The sequence below is a fragment of the Drosophila persimilis genome, unplaced genomic scaffold (assembly GCF_003286085.1).
Source record: "Drosophila persimilis strain 14011-0111.01,24,50 unplaced genomic scaffold, DperRS2 tig00000579-arrow-pilon, whole genome shotgun sequence".
Taxonomy (NCBI): domain Eukaryota; kingdom Metazoa; phylum Arthropoda; class Insecta; order Diptera; family Drosophilidae; genus Drosophila; species Drosophila persimilis.
The window spans coordinates 1,802,588-1,816,086 of record NW_020825322.1 but is presented as its reverse complement, the minus strand read 5'-3'; the positions used below and the strand labels follow the sequence as shown (position 1 = coordinate 1,816,086).

At 47.6% G+C, this 13,499-nt stretch overlaps 5 protein-coding genes across 5 annotated transcripts; 2 read left to right on the top strand and 3 right to left on the bottom strand.

The window, feature by feature from the left end:
* Positions 1-217: 217 nt before the first annotated feature.
* On the bottom strand, positions 218-6,175 carry LOC6598275 (ubiquitin carboxyl-terminal hydrolase 7). Its single transcript, XM_002023262.2, has 5 exons — positions 6,074-6,175; positions 5,701-5,990; positions 3,713-5,214; positions 2,236-3,633; positions 218-2,144 (listed from the first exon to the last, which is right to left on the bottom strand). The coding sequence occupies exons 3-5, from the start codon at positions 4,994-4,996 to the stop codon at positions 1,392-1,394; spliced, it is 3,435 nt and encodes a 1,144-aa protein (XP_002023298.2). The 5' UTR covers positions 4,997-5,214; positions 5,701-5,990; positions 6,074-6,175; the 3' UTR covers positions 218-1,391.
* Positions 6,176-6,570: 395 nt separating this feature from the next.
* Positions 6,571-8,570, top strand: LOC6598276. Its single transcript, XM_002023263.2, has one exon. It carries the CDS (start codon positions 6,683-6,685, stop codon positions 8,090-8,092), a length of 1,410 nt encoding a protein of 469 aa, XP_002023299.1. The 5' UTR covers positions 6,571-6,682; the 3' UTR covers positions 8,093-8,570.
* Positions 8,180-9,396, bottom strand: LOC6598277 (rhythmically expressed gene 2 protein). The gene has a single exon (XM_002023264.2). It carries the CDS (start codon positions 9,337-9,339, stop codon positions 8,584-8,586), a length of 756 nt encoding a protein of 251 aa, XP_002023300.1. The 5' UTR covers positions 9,340-9,396; the 3' UTR covers positions 8,180-8,583.
* A 937-nt stretch (positions 9,397-10,333) lies between these two features.
* Positions 10,334-11,888, top strand: LOC6598279 (26S proteasome regulatory subunit 10B). Its single transcript, XM_002023266.2, has 5 exons — positions 10,334-10,483; positions 10,555-10,674; positions 10,743-11,463; positions 11,538-11,678; positions 11,739-11,888. Exons 1-5 carry the CDS (start codon positions 10,375-10,377, stop codon positions 11,839-11,841), a joined length of 1,194 nt encoding a protein of 397 aa, XP_002023302.1. The 5' UTR covers positions 10,334-10,374; the 3' UTR covers positions 11,842-11,888.
* On the bottom strand, positions 11,885-13,407 carry LOC6598280 (tRNA (guanine-N(7)-)-methyltransferase non-catalytic subunit wuho). The gene has a single exon (XM_002023267.2). The coding sequence runs from the start codon at positions 13,196-13,198 to the stop codon at positions 12,008-12,010; it is 1,191 nt and encodes a 396-aa protein (XP_002023303.2). The 5' UTR covers positions 13,199-13,407; the 3' UTR covers positions 11,885-12,007.
* Positions 13,408-13,499: the final 92 nt, after the last annotated feature.

The window sequence follows — 13,499 nt, the reverse complement described above, 5'->3', positions numbered from 1 at the left end:
TAAATAATAGCATAGTAATAATGTAATATTTGTTGATATATATATATATATATATATATATATATATATATATATATATAGTGTTTCTATTGCCTTGTCATGATGCAATTTTTGTTAGTTGGTTTTCTGTGTGTTCTTTCGGATCATACTCCGGGTACGGCACTGCACGATTTGCTATATAATTTAACAAAGATTAAAACAAAAGCATTCAACCTGGTTATATTATGGTACATACGTATGCTTTTTGTTTGTTTGTTGTTTTTATTAATTTAAGATTATTATGTTGTCTAGTCCTTTGAATACACTTTTATCATTTCATGTTTTAAAATCACAAATAATTGTTTGAAACAAATCTTATATGCCCCTCTTCTCTCTATTCTCTCTGCTCTTCGCTTATCCATCTGTCCCGTTCCATTTCGCAAGTGTTTTTTGTTGCTGCTGTTGTTGTTGTTTACCGTTAGTTGGAATCTAACTCTACCTATCGCTGTCTCGCTCTCTCTCGTGCCACCAGCGACTCTTTTCGCCGCTTACCAGCACTGTTGCTCTCACTGCTTATATATGTATATCTGTATCTTTTGTTGTTTCACTTCTCTTCGCGTTCATCTCTTCTTTGTGAGGTGCGTGCGTGTTCATTCATTTTCTTTTGCTGTTTTCCTGCCTGTGTTCCCCGGGAGGCGGAAAACGAAACGCACAAGAAAACACTTATATTTACAATTTACCAAGGTATGCCGGCATTTCAAATGAATCAATCGGATACGAGACTCCAATTTTGATTCGATTCAATCCAGTTTGAAATTAAATTACCGCCGTTAGGAATATCGTATTTAGGAAAAAAAAAAAAATAATAATAATAAACATTCTTTGAAAGCCTTAGCCTAGATTTTGAAGTCACTAATGCAAGCGCAATAAGTCAGTAAATTTATAAACCTTTTTTCCTCATGAACTTCGTGCCGTTGCCTGGGCTGGGGCCGGATCGGGGCGGAGACCGACATGCTCTGGGGTAGGACTGGCCGCACAAACATATTTAAAAATTGACCGGAGACGATTAATAAATAAATTTTATGACTTAGATATAATATTATTTAAAAAAATCCACGTCAATTTCTACTTTGGGTTCAGGAGGAGGAGGGTTAAGGGTGCCTGCTTTTAAGGGGCATACAATTTTTGGGACACTTGTGGCTTCGAGCTGGATTCTAGCTTTGCTTAAAATTTCTATTCTCGGGAAACGTTGCGGTGCGATCGATGGATGTCCTCTCAGCTTTCTGTCTCGTCGAATTTTCTTTCCAGCCCCGCTCGCCACCAGTCGCCACCAGTCGCCTCCAGTCGCATACACTCGCAGAACCATCATCCGTCTACTCCTTTGTCCCCTTTTTTGTGTTTGTGTGTTCACATTAATTGTAAATTTTGATCGCCTTTTCGGAGAAATTCAGCGAACTGCGCTTGCGTGACTTGTTAATGTGATCGAGGCCAAGGAAGGGCAACTGTCCGCTATTCGAGGTGCGGAAATTCTCCAAATTGATGACATCGTTGTCGTTCACCTCGGTGGTCAGGCCCGTATTGATCACGGTGAACTTGTAGTTCTCCCACTCCTTGTCCGGGACATTCAGACGCTTCTGGATGCGCTGCTTGAGGGCCCCATAGGACTCCCCGTGACGCGCCTTGGTGAAGAAGGGTACGCCAAACGAGTTGTACAACTCCTTGCTGAAATGAGCAACCGGCAAGAGATATTCATTCTCGACCAGCTGCATCTCATCCGCGGGCACCTCCTCGATGCGATAAATTTTCTGTGCACTCTGTGTGGTGGTGATCGACGAGTCATTCGCCTTGAGCAGCGTATCCAGCGGTGTATCGTCCTTGCAGTGGGCCACAATCTTATGATTGCTAACCTTCATCAGCCGCAGCTTCTTGCGGCTATTCTCCAGGAAGGTTATCTTCTTGGCCGCCTCCTCCAGCAGCCCCTTAACGTTGTCATTCTTGTTTGGATAGAGTACAAGCTCCTTCTCCTCCTTCAGATCGTTGGACACCCAAATGCACTTGAATTGCTTCTTGTTGTCCAGCTCATGGATGCTCAACGAAAGACGCTGATAATAGATGCGCTTCGGTGTGCTCTGCTTGGTGTACGAGACCAGATCCTTGACCGTTCCCTTGAGAAGATGAAAGATGAATAATAAATGAATAATTAGAATTAGAGACTTAAAGGATTAAGGTCGGTGATCGCTGATCGGTACTACATACCTTGAATGTATAGGGCACAGCATTGCCCGCCGTCTCCTTGTAGCTGTTGATGCACATAAAGAACTGCAACTTCTGCGGATCCGTATTGAGGCGCTCGGCCACCGCATTGGTTAGCTGATCGTAATTATAACGATTCGACAATTCCAAGACAAAGTCCGGTTCATTGGGATTACACTTGTCGCTGAATATAATCTCAATGCGATAGACCAGATCCAGAAAGTAGTCCTCCACCGTTGGCAGATCCAGTTTCATGTCAATAATCTCACGCTCAAAGATGAGTATCTGCCCCTGTAGATTGTCTTGCGGCAGATAGAGCACACTCTCGATGGGATCATTCAGATTGGCGATCTTCTTGTCGCCATACTCATCAAAGACGGTCAGCTCGGTGTCCAGGTCGAAGCCCAGCTTGCGGTTAACCTCCGGACACAGATCGATGAGGCGTCGGCTCTGCGGCTGCTGTGTACATCCAATATAATTGAGACGCTTGTTCTTGGCATCGTAATACTTGAGGAAGAGCAGCACGTCTGACTTGGGATTGAAGGGCGCCAGCGGTTCGCTGGTGTTCGGGGAGGCAAGCTCGAGGAAGATCACCCATGGCTTCTGTGATGTGGGTATCTGTTCAATGGAGCGCGATGCCTCAGCCTCAAAGTCGAAATAGAGAAACTTTTGCGTCTGGGCGGTGCACATGTTCCAAATGCGCATGCGACTGCGCGAGACGCCAAAGCCCTTGACGAACATTTCGACCAGTTCGTCGACGGTCTGGGTCTGCTTGAGCTTAAACGGACGCTGATGGGTCTTCTCCAAGTCGAAGAGACGACGCTTCTGTTGACTCTCAAAGTACTCCTCGAGTATGACATGCACCGACACATACAGATTGGCCTCGCTGCGCTCCTTGCGACGCGCCATCTCGATGCGCTTCTCCAGATCGAGACGCTCCACCAGATCACTGGATATCTCACTCTCAGGTATATCGCCAAGGACACGATCCAGTTCCGATTGCCTGATGTACACCAGCATATAAGCATTGCTGCATTTGGCATGGAACGAGATCTCATCATCCATGCCGCCATAATTCAGCTCAATGGCCTCCTGTTTGCGGCAACTGGAGACCACATCGTCATCAAACTTGAACCAGCGCCCATCGGCCTTTGGATTGATAAAGACCACATAGTGTCCGCCATGATTGTCGCCCGAATGCACCAGCACGGCATGAAGGACATAGTCCGCTGATGTCTTCTCGCCCTCGGCCAGATATTGATCGAGATTGATTTGTTCGTAGAACTCGAAACGATCGTTGTACTTGATCGAGCTGTCCGTAATGGGATCGTATTGGAAACGCATCAAATGCAAGTGCAGAACGGGCGGGAATGACGTGAAGATGACGCCCTTGCTGGCCTCCTACAAAACAAACGAGATACGAATAAGAAACGGATCAAAAATTGAATCATACAATATATGCAGACTGGCAGAGACTCACCTGTAAGCCATGGACGCCAGCATCGTATTTGTTGTCACCCTCGAGGGTTTCGGAGGCGACATAGTCCTGAAATGATTCGTAAATGTTCTTTTTGTCTTTGATATTTAGCTGGATATCGTAGAAGGTCTCATAGCGTGTGCTGTTATAGTCCACATTCTTGCATTTGATATATGATGACATTTTCCCCTCAAAGAGCCCCGGTATGGTCCCCTCGAGGCAGGTGCCCTTCATTTTCGACTCGAGCTTGTCGAGCAGAACGCGTAGGAACTCCTGGACATCGTGCTGCATGAAAGAGTCGAGTGTCTCCCAGCCAAAGGATTTGGTTAGCTTCTTGGTGCCCACCGGACGATCGCCGAACTGCAGCTCGTGGAATACACGCTGCAGGGAGAGGCCCACCGATTTGGTGCTATCGTCGGCCTCTGTGGGTATGCGATAGACGGCCAGGCGCAGCGAATTGGTAAAGTAGAGCGTCTGCAGCAGGGAGTTCATGTAGCAGGTGGCCCCCTGATTCTTGAGGCCCACATAGCCGGTGTGCTTCTTCGAATCCCAGAGAACGCCATGCGGGGCATCGGCTATGACATGCACCTCCAAGGTGATGCTGTTGTTGTGTATATAGCTCTTCTCCGAATCCTGCAGCTCCTGCCAAGTGATAAAGTTCGAATACCCATAGTCGTTCTCCTTCGAGTAGAACAAATGCTTGATGCGGGCCCGCGTGAAAGGCTGAGACTCGGCCTTGTGGCACTTGAGACGCAATTCGGCAATGGCATTGCACGACCAGGTGGGCGAATCATTCTCCCCGTTGCACTGCAGAAAGAAGCCCAATGCGCGGTCGTTCGGTATGACCATAATCTTCCATGGCAGCATCCGTACGTACACTGGCGGTGACAGACGCTGTGATTTCAATTGTCCCACATTATCCACCGTATAGGAGAATGTGGTCTCCGAACGGAACTGATCCTCCTTGTTCTCGTCGTCCAACGTCATTGTGTCCATTGTGGTAAACGATGAGGAGCTGCTGTCGGCCAGCAGCTGTTGTGGCGGCACGTTGCCGTTCTCGTTGGGCAGCTGGGTGACTCCACCGACCGCGTGCAATTGTGGGTGTATCAGATTTTTGAATTTGGGCAGCTGTGGGGGCGAATTCTGCTGTTGGTTTTGATTCTGGAGCTGCTGCTGCTGTTGTTGCTGTTGTTGTTGCTGCTGGTGAAGATCGCTAGTGATTATCTCGACCTCTTGGGTATCCTGGGTGTCCATTGCTTCGATGGTTTGTTCTGTTTCAATTTCCATCTTATTCGGGACTTGAATGGTGCTGGAAACAGGCGGTGTCGCCTCTCGGTTTCGACGGTATCACTATTTCTCCTCTTTTGTCCCCTTATGCTTTTCGAGTTTGCGCTGCTGCTTGGGTATGCCCCTTCGGGCTCGACTTTGTGTGTCGCTGGGGTCCTGTCCTTGGAGAGAGAGCCCTTGCGCCGTTGCAGTTGTTCGACCGAAAAGGTGTTCTGTTTCTGCAACAAATGGGTAAATGTCAAAATAACACAAACATCAAACCGCATACATACATACACACACACACACACACACACACGCACACACGCACACACACGAACACCCAGAAGCTTACGCCGACACCACATGGGCCCACACACAAACGCAAATACAAACATACACACATGCAAATGAATATGTTCAAATATGCAGACACCCACACACACATGCATAAATCATGTACAAGCTTTTGCGTGCATTCTTTTGCTACTTTGGCAATGACTCGGTTAAAAATTGCATTCTCTGCATTTATGCGGCGTTTTGTGATTATTTCGCAATTGCTTCTTTCTGCACAAAGGCAGGAGGAGGAGTTGGGGGAAGAAGCAGCAGCAGCAGCACCAGCTGACCAATACATACAATTAATGCGTCGTCGCCGCTGTGTTGCTGCCTCCATCTCAACCCCCCAGCTTTTCACATATTTATTTTTTTTTTCTCACAACACTTACCTCTTTTTGCTGCTTATCGAAATTTCAATCTGTTGTATTTAACAATTTTTTGTGCCTGGGGCTCGTGGTCCGCACGCTCGCTGCCTGTTTGTCAGATTGATGGGGTTTTGGGCTAGGGGGGGTGATGGACAGCCGCAAGACCAACTGGCAGATTTGCGCATATAATTGTATATATATATATATATGTGTGTGTGCTTTCTTTTCAACCAACCTACACACTTCTTCAACTCACGGCGTACGCTGTTTTACATGTGTATGTGAGATATTTGATTGTGTGCGTTGCACGTCGCCTTTTGGTAGAAAAAAGTGTTTGCCGAAAACATAAAATTTAGTATTGCTTTGCAATGTAGTACTTGAATTTATAATATCTAACCTCGGGACGTATTTCACTCGGCACTGTTAAATTCTGCTTTTCACACAAATGTTTTTAACTAAATAAAAAACTAGTTCATCTGGCAATTGGTTTTTTGTTTCTGCCTTGTTTTGTCGTTCAGGCGCTGGGAAACTGATGTGAAAAAGAGGGTATGGACTATGAGCAAAGCGAGACAGAAAATACAACGCATGCAATATGAAAACAACCCCATTTGCCCAATATACCTTGGAGACAAAAAGCCGATTTAGTCTCAAGGTATGTTGTCCTCACACGCGAGGTGAGGTTTCGTACGAAGCTTGCAATTTGCGTTGACTATTTGGGCCTGTTGCCCATACCCTTTTTTCAACTTGTCCAACGAAGCCTGTATTTTTTCACGCACCTATACGAACGTGATTAGGGACGCTTTTGAAGTAATCGAGTGCTATCGATACTGTACATATCACAAGAGAATGGCAACTATCGGCACTTCCGCGAGAATGGCTGGCTATCGCCGCAGTTTATTTACCAAATTTGTTTAGATGTTTTTTCTATTATCCTCTGTGCTGCTTTATTGCTAACCGGTGTGCAGATTATAGTTACGCCCTTTGTGGGACCATACTCCAATGTAATATGCGTGTCTGTCAGCTCGCCGTGGCCGTCGGCTGCCTGCATGTGCTCCTCAGCTGCTCGGCCAGCAATCATTGGGTGCTGAAGGAAGACGAAATTACCCAAAAGCTGGACTCGCCCTTTCACATGCGCGAGCCACAGAACCTAATTGCCTTCCTGGAGCAGATACGCTACAATGAGTACGTTGAGCGCTCCTACCTGGACCTGTTGCGAAAGCGGGAACAGATTGTCGAGCATTTGCGCTTCTCCATGCGTTTCGGGGAAGACCTGGCCGAACAGGCCAAGTGTGCGATGGACTACTACATGCTGGAAAAGCGAATGTCCTATCTGAAGATCACACCAGATCAATTGAAACGCATTAATCTTCCGGAGCAGAGTGACGTGAATCAACCGCACGGAAAGTCTAGTACTGGAACGAAACAACGTACCCTGGAGCCCATCTGCAGCAACTATCATAAGCTGAGTGTTGGCCCGGCCACCTACGACCACCTCGAAAGCTTCCAGCCAAAGATCATGGACTCGGCATATGTGGAGCGGGAGCATGACACCAATATCGGGACTGCTACCGTCGAACTGACGCGACGGTTTGCTGTTGACGGACTGCAGCATCATCCGGCGTCATGGAAATTCCACACGCTCAGCTCCTACTACTGGCGAATGCGGGGCAATGCTCGCGAGGCTCTACCCTGCGCCCGTCTAGCCACATTGCTGGCCCCGCCCATCTTCAAGGACATACCGCTGCTCAGTCTGGGCACAATACTCTTTCGGATGGGTCGCCTGATCGATGCCGATCTAATACTGACCGCTGCCGTCGAGCATGCCCCCAAGGTGGCGGAGAATCATGTGGTTCTCGCCTCAGCGCTGGCCATGAAGCATGACTTTAATCGTTCCCTGCAGCACTTCGATGAGGCCGAACGCCTCGATCCCAGCACCCTGCCTCGAACCCAGCAGGTGCGCAACTTCATCAGCTGTCTGGAGAACCTCACGAAGAAGACCTCAAAGATGTACAGCTACGTAAAGTACATGAAGAACGAGGTGAAGGAGTTCAAGAAGCTCAAGTTTCATATATCCCAGAACCATGAGCGACTCGTACAGCAGCAGCTGCCGCTGGGTGCACGGCGCTTTCTCGACTCGAAGTCTAGCAACGATGATCTGCATCGTCGGGGCCAATACTGCAGTACGCGCACCCCAAACGGCTCCGACGAGCCGGTGCTTTTCTGTGATTTCTACTCGGACATGCAGATGCGGCTGGAGAGCAAGGACGTGGACATCGATGTGCTCGAGCGGGATCTGAAGGCCAACACTGATGCGGTCATCCGGCAGGTGTCGACGGAAATACGCAAGCAATTCAATCTCGAACAGCTAAAGGCAGCCAAGGCCCAAATGCCCGCCAAGGCCACAAAATCCACGTAGAACCCAAAGACCAAGACTGGGTAGGAGGAGGAAAGGACACCACCACACGCATTCCCTAACAAACCAATATATATTTCGGGTCGGAACTTATTTTTAATCTGTTCAATAGTATTTACGACCGTGTGTGTGTCTGTCCCAGCATTGTCTTCCAAGGCTGGGACCATTTAATGTGTACATATATTGACAAAGATATTCAATAAGTCATCAGGTAATAGCTTAATCCGCATGTAAGGCTAGGCATGTAAGATGAGTCTGACTTTTTCACATCCCCAATACTCGTGTGACATCGCATCGCATCGAGCAATTAGCATTCGATCAATGCAGAGCCGTGACTAAGTATGCGCGTATTATGTTAAGATTAGCCTTAGATTATGCATTACACACATATAGATATATATATCTTTGTTTCGTTTCATAATTTTTGTAAACATAAGTGCAGCCAGTAAGTTATGCATTAAACAAAGAGGCGAAAGAATAATCACTGCGTCACGTCACCAGGCAATCTCTTGGGTCTCGAGGGCCTTCAGAAGGGCGGCCAGGCTTGCGAACGAGTGTTTGTCGCCTTGTTTGTTTCCCTCCTTCGACTGCACCAGCAATCCGCTCCAGCCACTGTTGCGGGCCCCAGCATAGTCCATGTCGAACTTGTTGCCAATGTGCAGGGCCTGGTCTGGGGAAATTTTCAAGCGCTCCAGTGGCATCTTAAAGATGCGCGCATCGGGTTTCATAACGCCAGCCTCGTAGGAGGTCAGAATGAAGTCGAACTTTCCGGCAAAACCCATGGCCTGGAGTACTTGTGGTAGGGACGGATCGAAATTGGATATAATGCCCACAGATTTGCCAGAATCGCGGACCCGCTGGACCAAATCGGCTGCTCCGTCGACATGCCGCCAGCCGGCGCTGGTGCGAAAAACCCGTACGAGCTGTTGCCCAATCGTGGCCAGCTTGTCGGCCGGCAGGCTGGCATCCACGCACCTAAACGTACCCGATACCAGCTGCAGCCACCAGGATTGCCAGTCAAGATTCGGTGAAGAGCGACCAAAATTTGGATATTCTTTGCTCATGATTTTGAACTGTTGTCGAAAGCAGCGCTCCAGCTGCTTCCTGTCGAGGCCAGTCACTCCGCATTCGGCTGCCGTCTTCTGGTATTGCTTTGGGGGATCTTCAAGCTTCAGCAGCGTGTCCGTTACATCAAACGTAACCAGGCGAAATCGTCGCAGATTTTGCATAAATTGGCCTTTCAACGACATTTTTCTCCAGTATGACCAGGTTCTGAACTGTTCAAAATACTGAAATTATCGATATTCTCCCTCTATTTCTGCGGATCCGGATGACATTAAAACTACTGTATCTGAATTACATCATTGAATTGAATTATAACACTTCTCATTTCTGGGATGGACAACAAGACAACTGTAAAGCTGCAGTCCTCTGATGGGATGATTTTTGAAGTGGACATCGATTGCATTACCAGGTGTTCAGGCACAATAAGGAGGATTCTTGAAAGCTGGATGGATGATGAGGATGCCGTTGTGCCGTTGGAGAATATAGATTCGGACATTTTGAGGATGGTGCGAGAGTGGGCCGAATTTCAATTTAATTGCACTGAGGATGAAGTACACCGATGGGTACAAAATTTCGTCAGCGCGGACCACGCCAAACTCTATGGTTTGATAAAAGCCGCCAACTATCTGGATATCAAGAACCTGCACAATTTGACTTGCAAGATCGTGGCCGATATGATACGAGGCAAGAAACCCGAGGAAATGCGCAGAATTCTCCTCATTCCGGATGACGACTCCTCTTTTGAAGAGAGCAGGGACAAGCCTCATTTCCTTTGGCAATAAAGTATCTATGATAAAAACCAATCCCAAGAACTAAATTCGGGTGCATGTATGTATATGTATATGTATTTATCCGTATATTTTTATTGAACAGCTATCGATTGCCAATGTTGGTCACTAGGGATGCAAAACCATCAATGTTATTTCGAAAATCTTTAGCATACATTTTTTAAACAAACACTACAAATTAGTATACAATTAAATACCTAAATGATTTCACACTTCCAATATGGGAGCGAAGCTGTATTCTGCAAAGCATTTGAGATATTAATTCGGCCCTCAAACGATACATCGATCATCGAAAAATATATCGATCCATCGCATGATTTCAAAGCCATCGATGGTCTTGCAGCCCTAACAAAAACTGCAGATTCACGGCATTTACCATACGAATTTTGTAAAATCTTTTCTTGAAACGAGTATAAATATTTTGCCTGCAAAATGACTGTGACTGCCACTCCGATGCCCGATAATATGCGGGTTAAGGCACTGTCCGACTACAGAAAGAAACTGCTGGAGCACAAGGAAATCGAAGGGCGTCTGAAAGAAAGTACTGTCCGACGTTTTCCCAATTCTGGCAAAGCAAGCATTTAACATTCATTTCATTTCCTTTTGTTGCAGAACGTGATGAGATCAAGGAACTTACAAAACTGTATGACAAGTCGGAGAATGATCTGAAGGCGCTGCAAAGTGTGGGACAAATCGTGGGTGAAGTCCTGAAGCAGCTAACTGAAGATAAATGTAATATTTACACATGCATACTTGAAGTGCAAGGATTTTTCGTCATAGTTTTCCTTCCCCCTTTTCAGTCATTGTGAAGGCTACCAACGGGCCCCGCTATGTGGTCGGGTGCCGGCGACAGCTGGACAAAGCGAAACTGAAGTCTGGCACTCGTGTGGCACTGGATATGACCACACTTACCATAATGCGTTATCTGCCCCGCGAAGTTGATCCCTTGGTGTACAATATGTCGCATGAGGATCCCGGAGATGTTACATATTCGGCCATCGGTGGTCTCACCGAGCAGATTCGAGAGCTGCGCGAGGTGATTGAGCTACCCCTACTCAATCCGGAGCTTTTCCTGCGTGTCGGTATCACTCCGCCCAAGGGTTGTCTGCTGTATGGACCGCCTGGTACGGGTAAAACACTCTTGGCCCGTGCCGTTGCCTCCCAGCTGGATGCCAACTTCCTCAAGGTCGTGTCCTCGGCCATTGTCGACAAGTATATTGGCGAAAGTGCTCGGCTCATCCGAGAGATGTTCAACTATGCCCGCGATCACCAGCCCTGCATCATATTCATGGACGAAATCGATGCCATTGGCGGCCGTCGCTTCTCTGAGGGTACATCGGCGGATCGCGAGATCCAGCGCACGCTGATGGAGCTTCTCAACCAAATGGATGGCTTCGACTCCCTGGGACAGGTGAAAATGATCATGGCCACAAATCGCCCCGACACTCTCGATCCGGCCCTGTTGCGTCCTGGTCGTTTGGATCGTAAAATCGAAATTCCACTGCCCAATGAGCAGGCACGGTAAGTTATTTGCAACGATACCCCATAGCTATGCCATACCAACTTCTATTTTGCTGCTTGTGTGCCATATTTAGACTGGAGATTCTCAAGATTCATGCTCTGACAATCGCCAAGCACGGGGAGATCGACTATGAAGCCATTGTCAAGTTGTCGGATAACTTTAATGGCGCCGATTTGCGGAATGTGTGCACTGAGGCTGGTCTCTTTGCAATCAGGTGAGTCCCGGCGCACAAAAGCCAAAAGTCATTCTAATATCGAATATGATTTTTCTGCAGGGCTGAGCGCGAGTATGTCATCCAGGAGGACTTTATGAAGGCTGTGCGCAAGGTATCGGAAAACAAGAAGCTGGAAAGCAAGTTAGATTATAAGCCAGTCTAATGGCATCAAATGATCCTTTAATAAAGATTAAATTACACACATCTAAACACACATAAATATTTATATATATATATAATATGTTCATGTAACAGATTTGTCAAACATAGTCCGTTAATTGTGTCCGATAAACTAATTAAATGCTATGTAAAGATACGAAGTATGTAAATTATCCACATTTTTGCTGCTTCTGCTCCTCGATGCGACGCTTCTTGCGCTCCAAGTAATCGCTGACATTGTCGAATCGTTTCTTAAACCAAACAGACAAGTCCTCGGGCATGAATGCGGCCACATCTAGATTGTCTAAGACCATCTTCAGCCAACCCTCTGGCAGGCCAGAGGCCCTCTCGCCATTCCTGCTATCGTACACCCTCAGCGTTAATCGTTCATTCTCTGCTCCAGTCACATAGATCCGGTCATCGGTCAATGCAAAATTGCATATATTCCATGTGCCCGCTTCGGCACGCACCAGTTGGGTGGAGGTGATGCTCCAACTCTCTGTGGTTGTCTGCTCCAGCCGATACACGCCAATCGCGTCCACATAGTCATAGAAGAGCACGGCCACCTCATATGTCTTTTCGGGCTCCAGTTGACGCACCAGCATCCGCACAGCTGGTGCGGGAAGCTCGTGAAGCAGCAGCTCCTTGCCGCAAGTGTAGTTCCAGACACGCAGCGTCTTGTCGCCAGAGGCCGAGATGATGTGCTGTTCCGTGAGCATGGCCAGGCCAGACACGAACTCCTTGTGACCCAAGCAATAGCTGTGTATGTCGAACGTTGCCGGATAGTTGGTGACCCGTATCTTGTCATCGCGGTCACATGTGATAATATACTGTTGGTCCTCCGACCACAAGACGTCATAGACAATGCTCAAATGTCCCAGAAGCAAACGTGGCGAGGCATCCACCTCAACACAGTCGTATTGATAGCAATCTCCCGTTTTGTCAGTGACCAGAACGGAGCTGCCATCGCTGCAGAACCTTAGGGCGCTTGATGCACGTGCGAGTGGGCGTATAGAGAGGAGCTGAGCGTTCTCAGGGCGACTTTTGTAGAGCAGCACTGCCTTCTGGCCAGCTGTGGTCAGAGCCAACAGTTGGCGATCTGGAGAGTAGGTCACATTTTGTATCGATACCTCGACCTTGACAGATCCTGTTGCTTCCTTCAAGGCTGCAGGCTGTTGCTTTGAGCTGCTGGCCGGGTGGCCAGGCGCGGGGACTGGCTCGACCGTTTTTAATCCACACGTGGTTAAATCCGGTGGCAATTCGATTTCCTTGAAGATTTGCAAGTCGCCCGGATTCAGGAAAAGCACCTTTCGGCCGTGGCCAATAACCAGCTCGGGTTCAGCGAAAAAAATTGTTGCCATGTTGCCGTTACCGCCTACGTTCCGTATCGTATCCTTTCTGCTTGGGCCACAAAAACGAGCGGCGGGACTGGTTATTTTTCCTTTTTTTTTGCTATCGATGTGCTTAACACAAAAAAAACAGGAATCAGGCGCCGAACCAAAAGCGTTTTATTCTAAAAATTTTGACATTTGTGCCTACGGCCAGTGGCGGCTCCGCGTTTTTTTCCTTTATGAAGGAAAAAACTCTACACGGTACACGGTTGCTACGCATTTGCTACATAATAGAAGGAAAATTTGGGTGTGGACAAGACGCAACACGGCC

Bases quoted from the DNA above. Each gene is read 5' to 3' on its own strand.
- LOC6598275 (XM_002023262.2), bottom strand. From the start codon at position 4,996: ATGGAAATTGAAACAGAACAAACCATCGAAGCAATGGACACCCAGGAT. The intron at 3,634-3,712 runs GTGAGTCTCTGC...TTTGTTTTGTAG, and splicing joins CTGGCGTCCATGGCTTACAG to GAGGCCAGCAAGGGCGTCAT. The intron at 2,145-2,235 runs GTATGTAGTACC...CATCTTCTCAAG, and splicing joins CTGTGCCCTATACATTCAAG to GGAACGGTCAAGGATCTGGT.
- LOC6598276 (XM_002023263.2), top strand. From the start codon at position 6,683: ATGCGTGTCTGTCAGCTCGCCGTGGCCGTCGGCTGCCTGCATGTGCTC.
- LOC6598277 (XM_002023264.2), bottom strand. From the start codon at position 9,339: ATGTCGTTGAAAGGCCAATTTATGCAAAATCTGCGACGATTTCGCCTG.
- LOC6598279 (XM_002023266.2), top strand. From the start codon at position 10,375: ATGACTGTGACTGCCACTCCGATGCCCGATAATATGCGGGTTAAGGCA. The intron at 11,464-11,537 runs GTAAGTTATTTG...TGCCATATTTAG, and splicing joins CTGCCCAATGAGCAGGCACG to ACTGGAGATTCTCAAGATTC. The intron at 11,679-11,738 runs GTGAGTCCCGGC...ATTTTTCTGCAG, and splicing joins GCTGGTCTCTTTGCAATCAG to GGCTGAGCGCGAGTATGTCA.
- LOC6598280 (XM_002023267.2), bottom strand. From the start codon at position 13,198: ATGGCAACAATTTTTTTCGCTGAACCCGAGCTGGTTATTGGCCACGGC.